The sequence below is a fragment of the Carcharodon carcharias genome, chromosome 3, assembly GCF_017639515.1.
Source record: "Carcharodon carcharias isolate sCarCar2 chromosome 3, sCarCar2.pri, whole genome shotgun sequence".
Taxonomy (NCBI): Eukaryota; Metazoa; Chordata; class Chondrichthyes; order Lamniformes; family Lamnidae; genus Carcharodon; species Carcharodon carcharias.
Genome location: NC_054469.1, coordinates 143,108,804 through 143,134,049, shown reverse-complemented (window position 1 = coordinate 143,134,049; position 25,246 = coordinate 143,108,804). Strand labels below are relative to the sequence as shown.

The window sequence follows — 25,246 nt, the reverse complement described above, 5'->3', positions numbered from 1 at the left end:
ATTTTCCACCCACGCCACCTTTCACGCCTGCCAGCAGCGGGCTTGGAAAATTACGGCCTTTGTCTTTGGTCCCCTATGGCATTTCCCACCATCGGTTGGCAGGGAACTATTTGTAATACATCTGCATTTAGTTAAAAGGCCATCCCGCCAGGCTCTTGGAGCCTGCGGTATCGTCTGTCCACGTCGGTGGGAAAGCATGTTGACATGTTTCACAACAGCACCTTTTTTGTACCAGACAGTACAATTTCATTTGTCCCTGTTTCAGTACTGGACCCCCTTAGGTCCAGTATTTTGAAGTTCGCACTGTTAGCAGTGCCACACCTCAGCTTTCACAGGCATTCGTCGACCATCTGAATCCAGACGATTCAAAAATGAATTATATCAAAATCAACCACTTAAAGGCTGGGCATTCCAAACAGTCACTATTCCAGCCTGATTGGTTAAATACTGGTCATGATTATTTCCAGGTCACCAAGCATGCCCTCCTAAAAAGGTCCTATCAGACCTGTCTGTGTACTTATGACGCCGCCCTCATGTTACATGTTGTTGTCCTACCAGTCTTATTGGCTAGTACCAGTCTCAGTTATTTGAAATAATTTCCAGTTCAATATTATGCTAAATATATAACTACACCTATTAGCTATTAGTACAGTTATTATTGCTATTACTTAAACCTAATCAATGAAGTGGTTAAAGCAATTGCAGAAGTGCTCCATGCTGTGCTTGTTTTGATATCAGTAGGTCTTAAGCACATAGCCATTTCTGTGTGTGTGCGTGCATGAGGGTTTGTGGGCAGGGGAGTCATGGTTCTGTATCCAGTATTCCTGGCTCTGCTAGTGGCCACCATACATTTCCTTTGTACCACTTTATCTAGTTTGGTGTCATATTTTGTTTCATAATGCTCCTGTGAAGCACAATGGGATGTTTAATTATTTTAATGTCACTATATAAGTGCAAGTTGTTGTTGTTGATGTGAGCCACCTAATTGCCATTCTTTGAAGTTGGAAAGGCCACTAGATATTAATGCATTTTGGAAACGCCAGTACGCAACATCCTTTAAATTTGTGCTATTCATGTCAAAAACAACTTGTGTTTACATAGATAAAAGCAAAATACTGTGGGTGCTGGAAATCAGAAATCAAAGCAGAAAATGCTAGAAAAACTCAGCAGGTTCGGGAGCATCTGTGGAGAGAGAAATAGAGTTAACGTTTCGAGCCTATACTCGAAACATTAACTGTTTCTCTCTCCACAGCTGTTGCCAGACCTGCTGAGTTTTTCCAGCATTTTCTGTTTTTATTTTTGTAGTTATACAGTACCGTTAATGCAGGAAAATATTTCAAGGTATTTCTCACTGAGCCAAAGAAGGAGATATTAGGACGGGTGACTAAAAGCTCTATCAATGAGGTACATTTTAAGCAGTGAGAAGAGTAAGAATATTTTCAAGATGTCCTCAAACATTATTTCAATCTGCTTAATTTTCCTATTCACCAAACAATGGGGGCAATTTGTAACTATCAACTGGAAAGCTCACAAAGTCATTGGAGTAGCCCCATGACCTCCACAAAGCCAGCACCAGGAGGCCCAAATGATTTTTTGGGTGGGGCTTCATTTTGAATGCTGTTGACACCAAATGGATTTCTCACTGCAGCTCAATGGTTTCAGGACGGAGAGGGATAACCAGGCTCCCACACTGAATCTGCAATTGGGCCAGGGCTGTGAGGGAAGGGTAACCAATCCCAAAGAGGATGAAGCATGGACTGCAGTATTTTTGTAGAGTCAGGAAGAGCATTATAAGATAAAAGCCAAAAACTGCGGATGCTGGAAATCCAAAACAAAAATAAAAATACCTGGAAAAACTCAGCAGGTTTGACAGCATCTGCAGAGAGGAACACAGTTAACATTTCGAGTCCGTAAGACTCTTCAACGGAACTAAGCAAAAATAGAAAAGAGGTGAAATATAAGCTGGTTTAAGGGGGAGTAGGACCTTTGTCCTTTTGTCTATGACATCTTTTGGCTATCTCCATCTATCACTGGCCCTCTATCCAGCTCTACCTGTCCCACCCACCACCCCTCCCCCCCCCCACCCCACTTTAACCAGCTTATATTTCACCTCTTTTCTATTTTTACTTAGTTCTGTTGAAGAGTCATACAGACTTGAAACGTTAACTGTGTTCCTCTCCGCAGATGCTGCCAGACCTGCTGAGTTTTTCCAGGTATTTTTATTTTTGTTTTAGAGCATTATAAGGCCCTTTCATGCCTGAACAGAATGGACAGAACATGCATGGCTCAAAGTCCTGCCCCTACCCAGCTCCCCACCCTTTACCTGAAAATTGGAAGCAGGATCCAACAATGCCATTGGACACCAATATGTATATTTAAGTTGCGTCCTGCTGGTACTATGTGAGTATGCTGGTTGTCTGTTTGCAGGCCCACCTAAGAATTACATCAGACTAATCTTGGGCTTCAGTGGAGCAGCCAAGGTGCACCCTTACCCGTCAAGTTTAGTGTTAGGCCTACAGAATGCAATAATGCTGCTATAAGGAAAGGTAGTAATGAGCAAAAGGATCAATGAAAAACATGCCAAAAATAAACTTTAAAAACAAGAAGAGCAACTGTGCAAGACCAAATTGCTGCTGTTGCAGATACATAGGGCAGAAATTTGCTCTAAGCAGGCAAGCGCATGCCCTACCCACTGTAGCGTAAAATGATGCACGATGACATCGGGTGAGCATCCCGACATCATCACGCACTCGCGCGATATTTCAGTTGGCGGGCATGCGCCCGCTGATAACTAACAGACCTATTAAGGCGAACTGAATTTTTCATTGCTCATCCAACCTTACGGTAGGCAGGCAGGCAAAAAGGCCAAGCGGCCTTTGGTTTTATTAGGAAACGGCCTTCACGGGCAGGATGAAGTTTCCAATAGCAATTAAAAATTAAATAAAAATTCTTAAAATTCATTCATAACATGTCCCTGCTTGTGTGACTTTGTCACATGAGGGGACATGTTTTTGACATTGCTAACTTTTTACTTTTGATGTTATAAATCTTCAGCTCCCTAAGGCGGCTCTGTGTCTCAGGGAGCTTTCATTGCACGCACCTGCACACGCGCCCGAACCTCCGCGCTTGCCCTTCTCCTGCCCCCACCTCAGCAACACGGAGCGCTGCAGCATGTGTTTCACGCTGGCTGACCATGAATTGGCCAGCCAGTGTGAAGTCGGTGTTGGGGTCCAATCGTGGGCAGTGGGCGGCTTCGTAACCGCTCCCGGGCCTGCCCACAGCACCCGCCCAGCAAGGTAAAATCCTGGCCATAAGCAGTTTTATATTTTGAGGGGGAGGAATTAATGCCTTTTTTTGTTCCAATGTTTTCTCTCATTGACTCAGGAAGCTCAATATCATAACAATGAGGAAACAGCTTCACTACTTACACAAGGAGAAGCGTGAGGTTCGTCAGCACTCCTGGAGGCGGCAGGGGATTCCACATGAGTGGCCTGATAGCTAAAATGCACAATCTGTTTGAGGGCCACACATTAACTGAACCAGTTTGTTAACAACAGCTAAACATAATGCTAAAAGTTTTCATTAAAAATAAGCTTGTAACAAGGCTTTTTTTTCCCCTCTTTACGTCGGAGTGACATTAAGCCAAAAAACAGCCATAGCCACAATTTACGCTACCCCACCAGCGGGTTGTAGGTGGGAGGCGCAAGAAATTGAAGGGACGGGATACCCTCCAGGTTCCCACCCGCCCCAACGACACCGCGATATTTTGTGCTGGGATGGGCAAGGCCTCGGATGGGAAGCCCACCCTTGCACCAGTTGAGGCCCTTAAGTGGCCAATTATTGACCACTTAAGAGCCATTTCCCGCCCAGCCCCAATTTTTAGGCTGGTGGGAGGATAGAAGTTGCATAGCAGAAGGCCAAAAATCCAGAGAATTACATCTCGGGTGAGAAGATGGGGGGTGAACGCCTCTGTTTGTGTAGCCTTCGTCAAGGATTTCAAATACTCCGCTGTTAAGTTTCCTACTCCCAGAAAAGTCTTAGCAACAGTCAGCCATTTTTGAGTTCCAACTAGTATAATATACTTCACAGCAAACCCTGTTCCTATGCCCAGTACCTCCATGCACTCATTTCTTTAAGCATTCACAGATCCCACTTAAATTCAAGGATTTTTGCCCCCAAATGAGCCCCCACTTGGGCAATACTAACATCAGCAGGGATTGTAACAATGTGCAGACTGGACCGAAGGTTCTGTTTGCTGTTGTGACTCCGGCATGCGAACGCTTGGCTGCCTTCATGGAAAAGATGGTGACTGCCTTGGAGATCCATGTCCAGCAAAACACACTGTGGATGCCGGAAATACACTCGGACCTGTGCTCCACCATTCCATCCATGGGTGGGCAGGCCCATGACAATCTAATAGCTAACAGATTCCAGGCACAGTAAGCTGCCAATACTTATCCTTTATAATGGTTTTTTGTCCTCTGCTGGCTGGCAGGCCCCAGCTCCGTTTTCGGTAACAGACATTATACTTTGCTCTCATGTACCTTGATTTATGATAGCAGAATTAAATTGCACTACTTAACATCAGCCCTGTTGGTAGTGCGATCTTTTGCATGTGCCAAACTGTGCTGATATACAAGCCCCATTGCCTCTTGCTACTCAGGTTATTGACCCTCTTGGCCTTAGGCCAACCTGTGCTGGTTCCTCCTCCATCTGGACGAGCCAGTAGAAAGACAGAGTTGCCTAGAGCCTGCATCATCTAGGACTCAGTGGATCTGTGAATGAATTGTGGTGATCTAGCTAGTGAGTGAATTCTTTGTAGGTTAGCCTCCATCTCTGAGCCACAAAGCCAATGCTAAGCCCTGTGCCTGGCTTCCGTTTCAACATGGCATCCCCACTCCACCCCTTCCAAGTGAAGGACATCCTGAAGGACCAGAGATGAGTGTTCCTGCCATTCATACATGACTCTGCATGGCGCCATTGTGCATTGACCGGGGTGATGACAGCCATGTGCAAGAACCCTCCATCAGACACTATTCAGCTTGCCTCCATTACCCTAGAGTTTCTATAAAGAGACCATTACCTTGGCTTCATAGAAAGACTCACCACATAAGCCTCGTCAGCCATGGCCATTTACCCAGGAGAATGGAGGTCTAAAGTCGGGACTTTGCTGCCATCAACTATCCATGCCCCTTGGAGGCATCCACCTCCCTCCATCACTCCCTCCCTTCATCCTTGCCTCTCACAGCAGCAGGATGCGGTCAGTACAAAATGTACAGCAGCTCCAGACCTTGGTTCAAACCCTTAGGGCCAAATTCTTGAACTCTCAATCTTTAGACCTATTTCCCTATGATGCTTATTGCCTAGAGAGGCCTTCCACTGCCCTAGAACCATGACATGCATGACATGCTTACCCTTCTAAACAAGACTCAGACGGTCTGTCTTCCTTCCACCCCTTAGCCCGCCTCCCCTGTTCAGCCTCCGTTCCATCCTTCCCTGCTTGACCTGCCTTGCCTGTCCAGCCTCTGCTCCACACTTCCCCTGCCACCCGCCATCCCCCCCCTTCGCCTGCCTCTCCTGTCCAGCCTCCAATCCACCCTTCCCCCTTTAACCTGTCTCCCCTGTCCAGCCTTTGCGCATCTTGGACTATCGGCACCAGATCTCAATCAATAGGCTGACCTCTGAGCGGTCCTCAAGAAGGACGAAACAGCAGCTACTCACTCCAAAGTTCAGGAAGAAGTCTACCTCGCGCTTATATGCAGTCATAATTGTGAAAGTTCTAATTTCTCGCTGGCAGAGAACTTAATTTGGAGAGGGCACTCAATTAGGCAAGCTGGCCTTTTAATGAGCATGGATGACCTTGCAAAAGCTCATCCCGCCAACGGGAAACTGATTTTTGGCTTCCTGCCAAATTAAGCTCCCTCGGCCTCCAAGTTTCTCGCTGTAGGTGGAACCAGAAGATTCCAGCCGCTGTGTAGACTCGCACAAGAAGCTTGCCCATTCGTACGAGGTGCTGGTGAGCACCTATGAAATCAAACCAGTGCCCTCGGAAGGGCAGTAGGAGAAGGGAGAAAACATTTCTGGTATTGTCAGTAAAGTGACTAGAATGGTTTAGAAGAAGAACGTGTTTTTATAAAGGTCTTCAGGACCTCCCTAAGTGCTTCATGGCCAATAAAGTTATTTCAAAGTGTCGTCACCGTTGTTACATTATGGGTCAACTGGAAACCTCAATATTAGGTTTAAGACTGAAAATCTTATCGGTTTGTCTGCTGTTGAGTTTAGGCATGCAGACTGGAGACAGACAATCCTGTGTCCCTCTTTGGCCCCTATCTGAACAATCCCTTACTTTGAAATTGCATGGTACCGAACAGGTGAGCTACAAAAGTACAGATATTTGAATAGCTCTGAGATTAAACTGCAGTTACTTGGGTGTTGGTTCCTATGAACACTCACTTTGAGGGAATCTGAACCACTTACTACAGCTGCATACAAACAGATTCAAAGCTAAATCTGCGGACAATGGCTGGGGCTTTGCTGGGCCATGCTGTCCACAGTTTCAGAATAAACTCTGCAGAGTCACCAATTAAACATGGTCAAAAGGCTGAAGAAGCCCGCAACAAAATGAGCATCCTCCTGAGGCAAAAATTAGAAGAAAATAAATAAAACCCCCTCTTGTCCTACATAAATGATATAAATCCTGATTGTGTTTTCCTTGAATGTTCTGCTAGTGATTAATTCTGCTGGCATTGTGTTTTTCTTTCGGTTGTTTTGTAATTTCAACAAAACCTCATTATTAAGTTTCGAACTAAACTGTCAAATGTGATGATATCGGTGCTGGAGTACAAATAATGCTTTCTGGTGTAGATTGATTCCTCTCTCTTTATTTTCTAGCTGCCGTGTGAAGACCAGATAATTCTTCTGAAAGGCTGCTGTATGGAAATCATGTCCCTTAGGGCAGCAGTTCGCTATGACCCTGAGAGTGAGACTTTAACTTTGAATGGTGAGATAGCTGTCAAAAGAGAACAGTTAAAAAATGGAGGCCTTGGTGTTGTATCTGATGCAATCTTTGATCTGGGAATATCTTTGTCTGCATTCAACTTGGATGATAGTGAAGTGGCTCTGCTCCAGGCTGTGCTTTTGATGTCTTCAGGTATAATGATCTTTTCTACAGTGTCTTATAAAACATTTTATTCCAAATTAGTTACTACTTTTAAGAGTTCTGTGCAGTAACTCAAACCTGACGTGTTCCTGCAGAAACACTCAGGCAAATACTGAATGCTTCATGGTGGAGGCTTTATCTTTTGCTTAGCTGCTTCATAGCTAAATAATGGAACAAATACAGTATTATACTTCCACTCACCTGGTGCAGGGGGGTTACAATTAGATAAATGGTGCCCAGATTATCTACCCAAGCAATGGATTGTCATCCAACATTTCAGAGTTTAATTTCATAAAGCTGCCCAGCTGCTACTGTCAGTAATCTGACCTTCAGTGTTGTATGGCATTCTTAATCATCCTAGTCTAATGTTACATGTACCATTTTCCAGATAATCTACAATGACGTGACAATGAAAGCAATTTGATGTTGGTGTTACAGAGAATTATGTTCCAAGAAATCTTTTTTAATATTGTAGATCAAGAAATTCAGGTTTGTGCAAAAATGGAAAATGTTAGAAATACACAACAGGTCAGTTAGAGTTTGGAGGCAGGAAACATAAGTTGCCTTTTTCAGCAGTGTCCTTCCAGAACTAAAAAATAGTCCAATAAAAAAAAGGTGATGGGAAAAGGAAAAGAACCCAGATTTTCCAAGCGTTGAAAGAAGCTCAGTTAATTGTTGAATGGCCGATAAGCTGTTTAAATGAAAACCAGGATGTAAGGGAGAATCCCAATGAAGCAGTAAAGAAAATGAGGACATTAGCATAGTGATAATGTTACTTGACTTGTAATCAAGACCAATGCTCTGGAGATGTGAGTTCAAATCCCACCACCACACCTGGGAAAATTTAAATTCAATTAATTAGTAAATCTGGAAAAAATGCTTGTCTCATTAATGATCATAAAACTATTGTGCTTCAAGGAGGAAATCTGCTAACCTTACCTGGTCTAGCCTACACTTGACTCCAGCAATGTGTTTGGTTCTTTACTGCCCTCTGAAATGGCCCAACAAGCCACTCAGTTGTATCAAACCCCTACAGAAAGCACTTTGGATGTACGCACACCACATGGATTGCAGCAATTCACGAAAGCAGCTCACAATTACCTTCTCAAAGGCAATTAGGGATAAGCAATAAATGCTGGCCTTGCCAGTGATACTCACACCCCAAGAGCAATATTTTTTAAAAGTTGTTCTGACATTAAAGGGGTAAAATTTGCAACTAGTTAATGATGAAAGGAGAAGGCAAGAAAATGCCAGGAATTAAATATGAGTGTTGCTGAAAAGAGAGATGTTGCCGATGCTTTTCATCTTGCACTCATCAGGACAAACGCATGAATACTGAATTTCAAACCATGGCTACAATTTCTACTACAGGAGAAAAGGTGCTGATTGGTTGACATTTTGAATCTGATTGGTCGAAGCATTGCCATGGGGAATTATAGGCTCCCTAAGTCCCCAGGTAATTCAAAAAAGATGCAAGGCTTGAACATATTCCTTTGTTTGCAGGGAAAGGGTCCCTGTGTATGAATGTATGTTGCTTCTAGCAAGTGCAAATAAGCAATGTTACAAGTTCGATGAAAAGCATCGGCAATATGTCTTTCTTTTCAGCAATATTCAAGTTCTGTACTACCAAGCGTCAAATTGAATATATAGAAAGCCTTCACTTCAAATCTAAAATGGAAACTCAAACAGATGACAAAGCATAGAATCATAGAAATTTGTGACACAGAAGAAAGCTATTTAACTGATCATGTCTGTGCTAGCCATAAAGGAGCCATCCAGCCTAATCTCACAAAATTGTCCAGGAACAAAATGGAGACTCTTGCCATAATCATCACTATATCTGGTACAGGGTAAAACTTTCACCATCCACAGCGATGAAATCTTGACCCTGGCCAACGATCTAACCTTGGGACCATTCACAGACTGGGGTTCTGTTTCCAGGCCAATACTGTTGAATCAGACTGAACGTAGGGTGTAAAATTCAAGCAGCATTTTTTGACGGCTTGCAAAATTGGCTTTCTTTATCATCCTAATTTTACTTGCCTTTCTTCAGTCTATGCAAGGTAGCACTCTGCAAACTCTTGTACAGGCCTTGGCCGTATATTTGATTTTCATTTAAGTAAGTTTGCCCCCTTATGGCTGGTAGATCAAGCCATCATGATTGTTTCCAGGAAAGCAGGCATATGCCAACAACGTTACATTCCAATTGTGATAGATTTCAGCATTTAGATGCTGGACTGGCAAAGCCATGTGTGTGCAGACAATGGTATCCTACACCATGAGGAAGCCCAATATCCTGGAAAAGCCACATGCATGCTTTGTCTGCTTCTCTTTGTTCAAGAGGAATGCCATGTACTTCCTTCTTCTTATGTAAAAATTGTCAGTCACCTCCCTTATGTAGCGATGGATGGCAGATTGGGAGATGTTACCATGCAAAGAATCTCATGGTTATGGTCACCTTCACAGCTACTGGCAGTACCACCTTTGACCTACTCTGAGGTCTGCCTACAAGAGTTGTCAGATTTTAGTGAGCACTTCCTGAGAGATAAAACAGAGACATTGTGCACACTATTTCTCACCAAGGTTGAGGTAAGGGATATGCTCCCCATAGAAGCTGTGTTGATAAGACTTCCTGCTGACAGTCATTCTCCCCTCCATCTTCTCCCTTCTCTGCTAGCAGCTTGTCCTCTTCTGTGTCTTTCTGCCATGCTGCAGGCCAAGGGTGAATGGGAACTAGAGCACCCATGACTGGGAGCAAGTGGTCTGAGCAGAAGCCTTGAAGTGAGAACCGAGATGTTCACCATACGCAACACCACTTCCTGTTGACTTCACAAACTTTAATCCTAGTGATAGAAAATTCACACCACTTCTACAAACTTAGCAACAGCCAATAGAAATCAATCAGTAAGTGACCTGAAAGTAATTATGATCCCTTTGAATAACGCTGAGGGGTCCTTCCTGCTGCTGAATGTCTATTCAGTTGTCCATGTTTAAGAGTGGGCACTGAGAATCAAAATTGCATTACATGCTGACTGAAGTCACCAGCTACATACTTCAGCCACATGCCCCTAATGCCTATGGTAACATCCAAAATCACACCCGTAATAACATTGAAAAGTTACAATGCCAAACTTTACAGTCTGAGATTCTTCTCACAAGTGTATGGAAAAACTGGGTAATGAGCCAAGAAAGGAGATATTAGGAGGAAGTTCACAGGCAAGGGCTTTGGATTCCTTAGTAAATCTGATCCTAGGTACCTTCAGAGGTCTGTCTGCCTTTGATTCCTAAGCAGACACAAAAATGAATCAATGTAAAATCTTATGAAATGGTAGAAGGAAGATAAAATAAGCATGATGGTTGCAATGTATTGATAAAACACCACAGATTGCTGGACTGCTGTGAGAGTCTGCAAGCCCATTTGAGCACTGGGATTTGCAGCCATGATGAAGCAGTCTGAACATGTGTGGAGCCAAGCTGGGCTTGCATGGCAACAAGAATGGATCACAGGACTCAGTCTGAGCTTCCATTGCAGCATTTAGTCATTGGATGCTTTTGCCTGTGCTGTAATGGAAGTTGAGACAGTGGCCACCAAACATTGTGTCATGGCTGGGTCTCCAAGTGCTGGCATGGGGTTGACCATTAATTCCTTGGTGGAAAGGATGGGCTCCAAGCTCTGCATGAAGCCCTGTGCCAAGCTGGACTGCCCCATGTCCCTGGATAGTGACAACTGGCTGGTTTGTCAGTGCACCAAGTGACTCTGTGTGCCTGCTTGTTAGCATTCCCTTGTATGTTGCCCCATCAAAATCCTTATCCAAGTCCATTGCAGCAGAACTCATCTGCCACCTTGCCCTCCAGGGTACTGGTACACATGCTATCTTTTACCCCTAGCTTGGCTAGAGCTCATTTATACCTGGCCACTCACCACATGCAGATCCCAAATCCGTACTGACCTCAAAATTTTGCACAGTGCCTGTATGCAAACTGGCAGTGTTGAGTGTCAGATCAAGTGATGGTGCTTCATCATCAGACTTCTGCTTTTGCTTGTGCCCTTCATGGTGATGCTGCACTGGTTGACGTGGTGGCAGCTTTTGTGTATCTGAATGCATGCAGGCAGGGAGGGTTGATGTAAGGGAAAGTGGGTCGGGTGGAAAGCAAGGGGTCCATGGTCACACCATCTGCAGCTTGGGGATAAGGGCAAAGTGGGATTTAAGAAGATGCAAGAGACAGCAACATGCCAGCATCCTGGATGGTCTCGGTGACACTGATTGCAATGCCTTCAATCACTGCCAGCCCAATAACTCACAGCACCATCTCCTCCAGGGGCTCAGGAGATGCAGGCGTACCTGTCCCCAATCAATACCCTGCTGCTCCCTCCTGTTATGTGTAACTTTGTCCTGCAAGAGAGAAGGAAAGTGTCAGTGAGTACATTGCAATGTGTTTGGGTAATGTGCTTGTTATAGTTGAATAGCTGGCAGACTGTAGAACCTGAGAGATGTGGGTGTCAAGCTTGCAGGATAGACAAGTGGTATGGGGGACTTGGACTATCTGAATGTTCGGCATGAGTCCTGGTTATTGTTGCTGCATTGAGCAGTGTGTGAGATTTTTGGTGCAATTGTTAAGATATGACATTGGCAAGATGATCTTGACCAGCCATATGTGGTCATTAACTTTTTAGTGGCACTGCATCCAGATTACCAGGCCAGACTCCTTGAATTGAGCTCCCTGACTACCTGCTCCCATTCACTACACAGCGAGGGCTTGGAGGCCCACCAGACCCCGCTGCGGAAGTTCTCTCTCCTCCTTTCCACTTCCTGGCCCAAGGCCCACAGTGCCACATTAGAGAACCTGGGAGCCTTCTTTCTGACCTGATGCTCACTGGTAGTCTTTTTCCTTCCCTGAAACACTTTTGGAGACTATTTCAACAGCTGCTGCACCTGAATGCCCCTGCCCTTTAAGAAGTGGCTAGCTTTAACTCATGCTAGCCACACACTGAGCATGCAGCTAGTCAGCAACATAATTAGTATTGGACTGCCCATCACAGTCAAGGAGATGAGCAGGCAGCATGATGTTTGTGTGCTGACTGCATCACCTTGATCAGGCATGGGGCAACCACATATTGCACTCCCATGCCCATTAACTGGCCTTATCAAATTTTTAGCCCCCTGAATTTAGCAGATTTTGAGTGCTCATTTTGTTATTGATATGAGTACAGCTCCTCCATTGTTGTTCTAACAAAATTTACGAAATTATTTTTTGTATTATGACTATCAGCTGATTTTTAACTACAAATTAGATTGCACTATTTTTACAATTTCTTGCTGGTTTTACTAATGGTTTGTCTTCATTATTCTTGTGTAGATCGGCCTGGTCTTGCCAGTGCAGACAAGATAGAAAAAATCCAGGAATCCTTCCTTCTTGCATTTGAACATTACATCAATTATCGCAAGCACAATGTTGCTCACTTTTGGCCAAAACTACTGATGAAGGTGACAGACCTGCGAATGATTGGAGCCTGCCATGCAAGCCGTTTTCTTCATATGAAGGTGGAATGTCCAACAGAACTTTTTCCACCATTATTCCTGGAAGTCTTTGAAGATTAGGAACCTGACTCTGAACCAGTGCACTACCCGAATATCTGTGAACTGCGTTAGCACTACTGAGCAATGTTTCATTGGACTTCACAGAGTACCTTTTCCAGATATGGTGAGAAACATTCCATTAATGCGGGTACTAGTGATTTTGTGAACGTAGCTTTTGTACACATTTTTGCTTATCTTGTGGACTAATGTTGTTCATGTTTGTTTTCAAGTAAGACAATATGGTAGAATATTGCTTTGTGGTAAGGAACTCCAAACTCCAGATGTCATATGAATTTTCTTTTGCATGGATCTTTAATATGACTAAATATGCTGCAGCTATTGCTGCAGGCTGGCCACCATTATATTAGGCTGATCCAATTTGAATTTATATGGAAATTACAGAGCTACTTCTTGTTCTGAAACCAAAATGCAAGTATGAACAAAATAACTGATAAGAGTTCCAACTCCTCCCCGCCCCCCCAATATCTGAGCTGCCTTCTTACTATTATTCAATCACTGATCATTTAAGTACCCAGAACTGTGAAGTGCAGGTAAAATAGATGCAGTTGAAGTGTACAGTGTAGATAAAATAAACAAATAAATAAGCACTCATCACATTTCAGTACACTATAGGAAGAATAAAATAGAGGGCAGAACAACACAATAACTTGTCGTATTATCCTGTGGCATTCACATCCATGCTGCCAATTTCAGCACAAAGTGTAGACATTGTGCCATAAACCACAATCCCAATCAGACCGATTGGAGGGTTAGCCAGAGATTTCAAACAGAAAAGTTCACAGTTTTGCAGTTAGGTTTACCTTTCCAAGGTTGGATTTGGGCCTCTAAGAAAAGAATATTTAGAGCCCTTCCCTGGCTTTGGCTATGTTGCACCTGATGTGAAAGTGTTTGATGCTGACACTGGGAACCAGCAAGAGAAAAATATTCTCTCCTGACACTGCCATCCCTTGGCCAAAAGAAATTGTAAAGTGGCCTGCCCTTGAATATTCTATTGATATCAAATCTAGGAGGAGAAGAAGTACCTTTGCTATTGCTGACATATTTTATAATATGATTGGTAGCTTCAACAGATACACATTTAAGCTGTCTTTCTGGAACACTTTATTAGGAACATGATCAATCTTACTGCACATTTACTTACCAACTCCAAGGAAAAATACTCAGAAATAATCATTTTATTTAGTTTATTTCTTTTGCTTATTACCATACATGATTTCCCACAGCTTGATAGAGCTCATATTTACATGGTGCTAATCCATTTGTAGGTACTGCTTTAATGCCTCCTGCAAATTGAGCTATAATTTTTGCAGCTTTATCTCTTCAAACTGTGGGAATACATATTAGCATTAAAAATGTCAATATATATGCCTTGATACTGAGATCCTTACAGTGCCATATGGTTGTATTCACAATTAGCAGTAATGCATTCTTGCAATTATTCTAGTTCATGGTTGACATTGCTGTTGAGGACTGCAAGCCTTGTTAATGGAGGTTCCTTCCTGGACATTTTTCCCTGTATTCTAACAATAATGGTTTCCTGATGAATGCACACCCTAACCTTGTAGTTTTCAATGTACCTTTCTTTATCTAACAAGATTACGTTGATTGAAAATTGAAGTTTCATGCACGATTGTCTTAAAAGACCAAAGCCAGGCCTTTGAAGCAAATGGTTGGTTCTGGCATGACTAAACCAAAACTGTTTGTGTTTGCTTGATCTTTTTTGCTGCCTAAAGTCCTGCTTCTACCTGGAATGCACCATATAGCAAGGAACAATAGCAAACATAACGTGAATCCATTGACCACTAAGTAAGTGGGGGAGGGGGCAGGGGCAGAGATGGCATGGTGGGGGAGGGAGAAATGAGAAGGAAAAGTTTGGGGGTAAAAAAATACATTCAATAAGAGGTGATTAAACATTGTTTTTGAGGAAGAGTTTCTCATAAAATTTTAAATAAGCTTAGCTTTCTAACTGGGCTTGGTTAGTATATTGCATACATTTTGTCATTTCTTTGTAGCCAAGCCGAATGTTTTGTAAAGTAAAAGGTAGCTAATACAAATGTCCACTAGTCACTATTTAGCTGAACATACAGGCTAAGAATATTGAATGCACAGACAATCAGGATGAAAAAAAACTGTGTAGGAAGCCTGAATTCTATTTTTGATATATGAAGCACATTAAGTAATAACAGAATGATATACCTAAGGAAAACAAGCCACTTTTTAAAAATCATACCAGGTGTATCATGTTTGCACAGTATTAATTAAATTTATGATATTTCCTTGGTATTTTTAATAAAAGAACGACCACTTTACAAAGTAGAATTTAAAGAAATAAAGAGAAACACACCTTTCTGATTTAGTTGCAATCATGTTTAAATGATACATATTGAAGTGCTTTGAAAGTATGACAGTTTTTTTTTCATTAGCTGTAATGTCCATTGAGTGAGGAAGACAACATTGGTTAACAGGTGACAAACAAGCCCTAAAGTTGCACTGTGAGGAAATGTCATTGGTTTGAACTCTGTCGTCAGCAGCCATTTGAAAATTTCCACATGAATATTCCATAAATTAAATTTCACATTGTTGTTCGTGCATAAATTAGTACATTTCTGAATGTATTCCTATAGGATATTTGTTGCATAACGTATTCATATGGGGCAGAAGTGTTTTGGTGAATGCATCTCTGCTTTAGCTGCCCTTAAATTTGATTAACTCTGCTTTCCTGTCATCAACACCACAATGTTATGTAGTCTTAAAATGGTTGGTCTGGTTACTCTGAACTTTTGTGTTTTAAAATGAAATTCTTTCTGGTACTTCATGAGAAAACCATGCTATTGAGATTTTTAGTCATGCCAATTTTGACTAATATTGAAAGTCCTTTGTACTAGAGGGAATGAGGAGGGGATGCAAAACACTAAAAAAATGAATTATTATTTAGTTTACTATATAACATTTACATCTGAATTACTTCCCAACACATTCTTGAATCCAATCTGTTCGTTTGGGCTGCCAATGTACATCATCTCTCCAACGCTATTTCTGTCCAAAAAAACCTAGAAAATCTTTCTTTTTTAAGTTCTCTTTATTTAAAATCAATAATTCTTCAAAAAGGCAAATATTTCAATCCGAAATAAACAAGGGCCTTTGTTTCCAAGTCAGCTCTGGAACAGCAGTTGGAGAATTGGTTTAATTGTGTTGCATTCTCTGTTCAGCTATGTATGATTTGAATAATCTGCTGAATGGAGAACTTTGGAATATGCTGCCAATTTCACCCAACGTTGAGCCTCTCATCCTTTGATTTTTTTGAGGATTATATCCAGTGCTTAGTCTGTAAATAAACTCCACATCCCATTGTTTTTCACAGACTCTGAAATAGTGAATGGGCTAAAATTCTAAGGATTTTCACTTAAATGTTTTTGACATTAATGTATCGTTAAGCCAACAGTACCTAAACACACATTTGTCATTGAAATAGTGAAAATATTTCATAAACGTTTTGATCTAACCCAGAGGTCATCGTGCTTTAGGTAAATGATAATGTGATAATTTAATATATTTTCAAAACCAAATGAAAAAGCATTTTATTTAATAATTTGGCATGAAAGTGCTAAGAAAAAGCCGTGCTTCTTTTCAAATTGTTAGAATTTGTTGTGCGATACACTACTTTCCTCCTTAGAGACTGACAGTGCTGAGTGATGGTCATATTTGCATCTTTACCAAATCTGTTATTGGAATACCAAAAGATTTAGGTGAAAGAAAGAAAAAGAACTTGAATTTATATAGCACTTTTTGCCACCTCAGGACTACCCAAAGCACTTTACAGGTTAGACAGACGTTTTGCATATTAATACTCTTCCCCTCGGGTAGTAGTAGTCAGCGGATAATAAGTAATGACTTATTGAAGTTACTTTCAAAGCACAACTTTGAACAAGTTCTATTTAAAAAAACACAATTTACAATCTGTAATGTTCTTCAATTTAGTGGAATAAGAGTTATATGTAATAGTGCACTTCATGAGCACTGGTGCAAGGAAAAATTTTGCTAAGAGAATAATCTGAGGTAGCAGGAATACTCTGGGTGTAACTGGAGCATTCTAAAGTGCAATGGAGCCACAAAATTTCGCCTCCTGTTGTCCTGTAGTTCACAGTATTGCTTGTAAACATCCAACCACTGATTGTCTTGACCAACCTTCAAACCTGTCTTGGAGCATTTTTCCCCCATTTTCTGTGTTTATTTGTGTGCTGCATTTTATGTTATTTTCAGTTTGAGTTATTTTATATTTTTTTAAGATTAATTTTAGCAAATTTAGCAAATTATAAAGCTGCACATAAGAAAATATCAATTCTAAAGAAATCACATTTTATCATTTTGTAATCAAATTAATTTTAAGTTCAGCAATACATTTAGAATAAGTCAGAAAGTTATTATAAATTATATTTTGCCCTTCCAAAGTCCTTGTTATAGTGTATTGTTGCACTATTCCTTATTGACAAATAGTGCTAAAAGTTGCATGTAATTTTGCCACAACAGATTAAAATGAGGCTCCAGTTAGAAATAAGGGGGAAGCTTGAAGATATTATGTTGGGCCATGCTGTCTCTCTCTCTCTGTATCTCGGTCTCTGTCTCTCTCTCTCTCTCCAGAACCCTCCCCTCCCTACCTCACCTCAATGCCCTTGCCCCTATACCCCCCACCCTGCCCACTAATTTGGCTGCCGATGTCTTCCAAGTACAGATCAGAGCCTGCCTAAAATGGGCATTAAGCCCTTTGAATATGCTGGTCAGGCCTAACACCTGTTTTAGGGTCCCAGTACCAAACTTACCAAATTCAGCAAAAATTAGTTAGACCAGGCTTCATGCCTGCCTCACTCGGCTTTTCTGGATGTGCCACATTCTAACCAAAAATCCTTCAAGGGGTTGCTGAAGGTAACCAAAAAAATGGTATGTTTTGTTTTTGTGTTTGTTTCTAACTTGCCTTAACATGGGCCCAGGAGGAGCAGGAGTGCAATTTGCAACCAATCGCATTTGGCTCCCCACCTTGGCCGGTAAGATATGGCAAGAAGCCCAAATGGCATCTACAGCTCATCAGTATTATGGAAATGAGGTACTAGGTCCAATTTGGAACGCGTAAACCTGCCAGACTTGCATTGGACCAGGAACAAGTAGAAAATGAATTTCTCCCCTAAAATGTTTTTTATCTTGTGGGAGAACGGGGAAAATTACTATTGTTGAGCTTCCAATTTTGGCTTTCATGATGCCAAAGATGGTCATGAAGCAGTCTGCTGTCTGGACTGACTTGAAATGAGCACAGGATATGCACCAACATATAAGGAGAAACTAGGGAGCAACATAACTTTAAATTGTAATTCAAGTTTTAACTTAATTGAATCAGATTTTAGAGTCTCAATTATAAAGAACAATTACTAAGCAATATACTATATATTTTATGAAACCTATTTATAATACACCATGCTTGCCCAGCCATGATTGAATTCTAAAGTCCTGTATATAAGATTAAAATTGCTTGTACAGAGAATAAATATTGTAAATATATAGATAACTAGTCTTATCCTGATTTACTTTCTTTCTTTTGTTTAAGTAATCCATATTGTTTCCTTAATGGATTGTCATGTCAGTCGATTGGGAATTGTGCTGGGTTCAATTTCCAATTAAGTCTTAGTATAAATTAACAGAATGTACAAAACAAAATCCAGTCTGAAAGGCTGTTTGACATTTCCCCTTGATTGTACAAGGCTTAGTATCAGAACACTAAAATTCAGGTGGAAATAATTTTAGCCCTGACAATGTCTAGTATTAGCGAACACTTTTATTTAATAACATATTAATGCTTTCCCTTTTCCCTTTTAACCATTGATCTTCCTGACCCCTGACCGCAACTTTCTGTGAAATGGGCAGTTTTGTTTGCTTTTAACACCATGTCCCAGAGGCCACATGAGATTTGAAAATGAACGCTAGTAGGAAGAGTCCCTTCGGAATGCTGGAAGGGGAGGCGAGGAGAAGATGTGGCATGCTGAAGGTAACGGAAATGGCAGAGGATGATTGTTGAATGTGGAGGCAGGTGGGGTGATGTCACCAACAAACACATCTACCCCTGCCTCCTCTTTCAGCATTCTGAAGGGACTCCACAATACCTTGTTCCACTCCTCAATCCCAACATCTCCTCCCGTTTCCATGAGCACAGGAAATGCCATACCGGCCTTTTTACTTCTTCAATTCTCACCATCCAAGAATGTTCCTTCCAAGTGAAACAGCGACTTACTTATTTATTTTACTTATTTACTTATTTGCCTACTCTTGCTCCTAATTCCTATGTCCGTATGTACTACTTTCTATTTAGTATACTATATTCATTGCTTAATATGCAGTCTCCCTTACAAAAGGGAAACTAAATGCAAATTGGCTGACTTCTTTGCGGAACACCTCCATTCAATCCACAAACATGCCCCCAAGTTTCTGGTCACTCTGTCATTTTAAGTCTGCACCCTCCTCCCACTCTGACATTTCTATCCTCAGCCTCCCACACTGTTCCAGTGAAGCTCAGCATATGCTTGAGGAACAACACCTCATCTTTCGATTAGGCACTTTACAACCATCCGGTCTCTAACATTGAGTTCAACATTTTCAGATCATAACCTGTGTCCATTATTATTTTATTCCCTTTGGGCTTTTTTGTTTTCAGACAGTGAACTGTTAAATGATGAATCTGTTTTTTCAGCCTACACATTCCCTAAACCCATCTTTTGTTTCTTTACTTGTGCCATTACCAACCCCCTTTGTCTTGCACCATTATCCCATTTAATCTCTCCTACCTTCCACTCTATCACAGACCTTCCCTTTTGTTCTCTACTCCCCTCCTCCCACCACCCCCCCAATCCCCCCCACTTTTTCCCCCCAACCCCCCACTTTTCCCTGCCTCTGTACTTGTTTACAACCTGTTACACCTTTCCCCTGTTCCAATGAAAGATCATCGACCTGAAACGTTAACTCTGTTTCTCTCTTCAAAGATGCTGCCCTACCTGCTGAGTACTTCCAGCATTTTCTGCTTTTATTTCTGATTTCCAGCATTTGCTGTACTTTGCTTTTGGATTGTTCGATCATGTTCACTCCAATCAAATTCATTGCTGTCTTCAGATGAAATTCCCACATCTGCATTTCTAACAAGGTCGCTGGATAACAATCAAAAGGAGAACCTTGATTGATTATTTCCCCCCACCCACCACCCACCGCCCCCCCTCCCCAAACCCATCGGTACTAAGGCCATTTGTAGTGTCCCTACCAGTTCACCAAATGTTATCAACTAACTCAGCACAAGACTGGCTTTTCACAGTTCAGCTGAATTTTTTTTTCATAAATGTCACTCACCCATTGTCCCATATTGTTAAAACCCTAGTGATTATATTTAACTTACTGAAGCATTATTTTATTACCTGCAAGTGAATTCAATGCAGGTGTCCTTACTAAGTGCTTGCAGTCAAGCATAACTGACACTGATTTTGTGAAAATAGATTGAAAGCTGTGTAAAGGTAGTGTTATAATGGAGATGGTGCAATGTCATAGCCCAGCAAAATAAGCTTCCTTTGTTCCCTTGTTCAAAGGTTAGAAAAATGTTTCTTTATAGTTCATACATGTAACACAGTAACAGATGAAAAATCAATCTCCTTTATACCTGAGATTGTGATTTTTTTTCTTCATATATTGATCACCATGAGTGTTAACTCTTATTCATTTGGTTCCCTTGGAACTGTTGAATTCACGTCATTAGAATTTATTTTTTAGTTATCGGAGTGTCTGGTGTGTAGAAACCTGACCCCACACAAATCTCCATAATGCATAGAAATCTTGAATGAATAGAGCTACTAACATTTGCTGATATTCAGGAAAAATTGTTAGAATCCTTATAAAGGAGTTCCCATTTACCTCTTTAAACCTCTGGAATCAAAATAACAACTCTGACTGTGTTTAGGAATTCTCCAAAATAACCGGTGCAATTGTATTTTCTGTTATTTTGCTATTAAATGGCACATTACTGCTTATGGCTGGTAATTATTCTTTATGTAAATGCTGATGACCTACGGTATTTTTCCTAATAAATTGTAAAAGATAAAATGCCGACCCCACAAATAACTATGGTGTAAATAACTAAGCTATGCTGAAAGTTGCTGATCAGCTCTTTGTTAATTATATGGATTTATATTGCACACTGTGAAGAAAGAGTTAATACGATGCAGTTCTTGCTCTCAAATAATGTTTTGATAATTGCTGTTGACAATCACATTGTATGCATCGTGTAATGAGTATCAAATATGTTTCAGCAATGTTGCAGAACAATATTTTATGTAATTGTGGATGCTGTATTTTAGTATAGATATTTTATGTAATAAAACAAATCTAAGGGAAAGAAAAACATGGTCTGCAAAATAAATTAGCGGTCTCAATGTATGTTGCAGTTTTATATAAAATGATTTCATTTTAATTTCTAACATATGTTACAATGCTTTTGAGTACTCCTATAAAAGTGATATCAATAGATTTTTGTTGGTTATGGGAAATGGAGCAAAAATGAGAAAATGGAGTTGAAGTACAGATCAACCATGATCTAACTGGATGGCAGAACAGGCTCAAAGGGTTGAATGGCCTGCTTCTGTTCCTGTGCTTTATTCAGTTGTTCAGCTATGTATAAAAATTTACCAATATTTCTGATGGTGTTGGCATCAGAACTAAACCTGGCTTAATTCAGACATACAGTCCCAATTGTGGCCATATCACGGGAAGCGACTGAGGAAAAGGTAGATCTTCTGTCAATGAGGGAATCACCCTGACCACCTGTTGGCTTGAGACCTTCGCGTGATAGAAGCCTGGGAAAGCAGGTTTTGCCTACTTACTTTCAGTTGTGGAATGGTACTTGCCATCAGGAGCAATTGAATGTATACATTGTTAAACGAAATAGTTGCTTTTGCTTCCTTTCCCCTCTAGAAACAAAAGCAAAGAGTTTTTTTTGTACTCACGTTCTTCTGGTGGAGAACCTTATCCACTAGCAGCACGTATGTGAGATCTGAGTGCCATGGTCCACCAATTTCTAGCCATGGTCTTGCCATGAGGTTTTCTACTGACAGGCAGCTGAAGGAGCTGCTCAATTGTTCCTCCAGTCCCATTTTGAAATAAGATGCTGGAGATGTGCAAAAGCATCTCGGAGTCTTGCTTGGTACACTATTTACGCCTGATGTAAGTGTAGAATTAGGCTTACTCTTACTTGTCAGCCTGGGTAACCATTTTAATTTCACTGCTCCCAGGTTTGCCTCCGTATTTTTTCCTGTCTTTCATGTCTCCATTTCCAGATTTTGCCCAGATCTTCCTGATCTGTATTTTTCTGTCTCCCTATGTGTCTACTTTAAAAGCTATAAAGCATGGTTGGAGATTAGGATTTCTTAGCGAGTGCTTCCATTTTTCCTCCCCCTCATGTTTTATCTTGGAGAACTGATTCTGGCTGCATTTCTGTCCTAAGGGCATGAGCACCCACCAGAACCTGACCCATGTGGCCATTAGTGGAGAGTGTTACCTTGCATCACCATTAAATCAAATCCTGAATTCATCTGCCTATATATAGAAACAAATGATTCAATCCTTGGCATTTGTTACACTTTGGGCACTGGTGTCCTGTATTGCCAGACTCAATATCTGATGCACATTGTGGACTGGATTTTCCAGATTGGGTTGCAATGCTGATTATGGCCTCAATTCTGAGTCAGAAATCCAGAAGTGGCCTTGGTAGGACATTGCTCACAATTTTATTGGAAGCAGCCAATTAAGAATAAAAACAAAAAGAGCTGGAAAGCATCAGCAGGTCTGTCAGTATATGTGGAGAGAGAAGCATTTCACTTGCATTTCCCCCAACTTAGTCTACTGCATTTGTTGCTCCCAATGCGGTCTCCTCTACATTGGAGAGACCAAATGTAAACTGGGCGACCGCTTTGCAGAACACCTGCAGTCTGTCCGCAAGAAAGACCCAAACCTCCCTGTTGCTTGCCATTTTAACACTCCACCCTGCTCTCTTGCCCACATGTCTGTCCTTGGCTTGCTGCATTGTTCCAGTGAAGCCCAACGCAAACGGGAGGAACCTCATCTTCCGACTAGGCACTTTACCGCCTTCCGGACTGAATATTGAATTCAACAACTTTAGATCTTGACCTCCCTCCTCCATCCCCACTCCCTTTCTGTTTCTTCCCCCTTCCTTTTGTTTTTTCCAATAATTTATATAGATTTTTCTTTTCCCACCAATTCCATTATTTTTAAATCTTTTATGCCCCCCCCACCCCCACTAGAGCTATACCTTGAGTACCCTACCATCCATTCTTAATTAGCACATTCGTTTAGATAATATCACCAACTTCAATACCTCTGTGTTCTTTTGTCTGTGACATCTTTTGATTATCTGCTCCTATCACTGCTTTCTTGTCCCTACAATCACACCACCCCCCTCCACTTCTCTCCCTGCAGCGCCCCCCACCTTAAACCAGCTTATATTTCACCCCTCTCCTTGGATTCAACCAGTTCTGCTGAAGGGTCATGAGGACTCAAAACATCAACTCTTTTCTTCTCCGCCGATGCTGCCAGACCTGCTGAGTTTTTCCAGGAAATTCTGTTTTTGTTTTGGATTTCTAGCATCCGCAGTTTTTTGTTTTTATCTCTTTGTTTACTTGACTGCCACTGATCTTCAAAAAATGCCTACCTTGAAGAAGTTTTGTTCGTCTCTGCGACAAGATTTCCGTATCTCTCTTTTGACTTGTTCACCTTCATTGCTTTCCATTTCTCTCCTGGTGTTTGACAAGGTGTTTACTAAAACCCGCTTTCACAGCCATATCTCCTTTCTCAGTGACTGTCTCCGTCTCCGACTTACCCCACGTGGATTTCAACTGAAATTCCATCCCTCTTGTTTCGAACCCACCCAGGATTACAGGTATCTCCGGGACATAAAACGTTTCTCGGACTGCTGTTCCCGTCACATTCTGAGATCCACTCTCAGTGCCATGCGCCGCCATATGAACACACTCGACCTCTCCCCCCAGCAGCACCACTGTACCCTTTTTCAAAGCTGCACGTGCCCCCAGTTTCATTTTATTCTTCGTCTCATCCGACGCCTCAACAAGAAACTTTTTCTCTTTCTCTCAAGTGCTAAGGAACGCAAGCTCCAACAACTCATCGACACCAACACCCATCTAGGACCCTCCACCCCTGCCTGTCCCTCTGTCCCCACCCCATCTTACAATCCCAGCCCCAGCCGTGTATTCACTATACCCCCTGACCTTCCCCTCTCCAACGCTGAATGTTCAGTGCTCAGCAAAGGACTTAGTTTCATACCCTTACGCCCTCATCTCAATTAATTTCGGGCTCGGCACGATGCTGAACTCTTCTTCTGTCGTCTTCGTCTCCGGGCTCACTTCTTTGGGCAGGAGTCCTCTCCCCGTTCAATGGATCCTTTTACCCACTTCCAATATTCTCCCTCCACCTGGACCCCTCCCTCTGGATTCTTACCTTCTCTTGATCTTTTCATTGAGAACTGTTGGCGCGACATTAGTCGTCTCAATTTCTCTGCTCCTCTCACCCATTCTAACCTGTCTCTCTCTGAACTTACTGCACTCTGTTCTCTCAGGTCCAACCCCAACATTGTCATCAAACCCGCTGACAAGGGTGGTGCTGTTGTTGTCTGGCGCACTGACCTCTACCTCGCGGAGGCTGAGCGTCAACTCGCAGACACTTCCTCCTACCTTCCCCTGGACCATGACCCCACCACTGAACATCAAGCCATTGTTTCCAGGACTGTCACTGACCTCATCTCCTCTGGAAATCTTCCTCCCACAGCTTCCAACCTGATAGTCGCCCAACCTTGGACTGCCTGCTTCTACCTCCTACCCAAAATCCACAAACAGAACTGTCCCGGTAGACCGATCGTGTCAGCTTGCTCCTGCCCCACGGAACTCATTTCTCGTTATCTTGACTCCCTTCTCTCTCCCCTTGTCCAGTCCCTTCCCACCTACATCCGTGATTCCTCTGACACCTTACGTCACATCAACAATTTCCAGATCCCTGGTCCCAACCGCTTCCTCTTCACCATGGACATCCAATCCCTTTACACCTCCATCCCCCACCAGGATGATTTGAGGGCCCTTAGCTTCTTCCTCGAACAGAGGCCCAAACAATCCCCATCCACCACTACTCTCCTCCGTCTGGCTGAACTTGTTCTCACACTGAACAATTTCTCCTTCAACTCCTCTCATTTCCTCCAAATAAAAGGTGTGGCTATGGGTATCCGCATGGGCCCCAGCTATGCCTGTCTCTTTATGGGGTATGTGGAACATTCCTTGTTCCAGTCCTACTCCGGCCCCCTTACACAACTCTTTCTCCGGTACATCGATGATTACTTCAGTGCTGCTTCATGCTCTCGTCGGGACTTGGAAAAATTTATTAGTTTTGCTTC

General features: G+C 42.0%; 1 protein-coding gene across 10 annotated transcripts in view; it reads left to right on the top strand.

Annotated features, from left to right (window-relative positions):
* LOC121275843 (thyroid hormone receptor beta) overlaps positions 1–25,246 on the top strand; it is a 238,376-nt gene that overhangs the window by 209,203 nt on the left and 3,927 nt on the right. For 9 of the 10 annotated variants that reach the window (XM_041183544.1, XM_041183543.1, XM_041183548.1 and 6 more), the window contains 2 exons: positions 6,892–7,150; positions 12,518–14,546. In XM_041183544.1, coding sequence (XP_041039478.1) covers positions 6,892–7,150; positions 12,518–12,759 — 501 coding nt within the window. In that variant the 3' untranslated portion in view covers positions 12,760–14,546. Of the gene's footprint in view, positions 1–6,891; positions 7,151–12,517; positions 14,547–25,246 lie in introns of those variants that run through there. The other variant, XR_005942575.1, reaches the window with a different exon arrangement.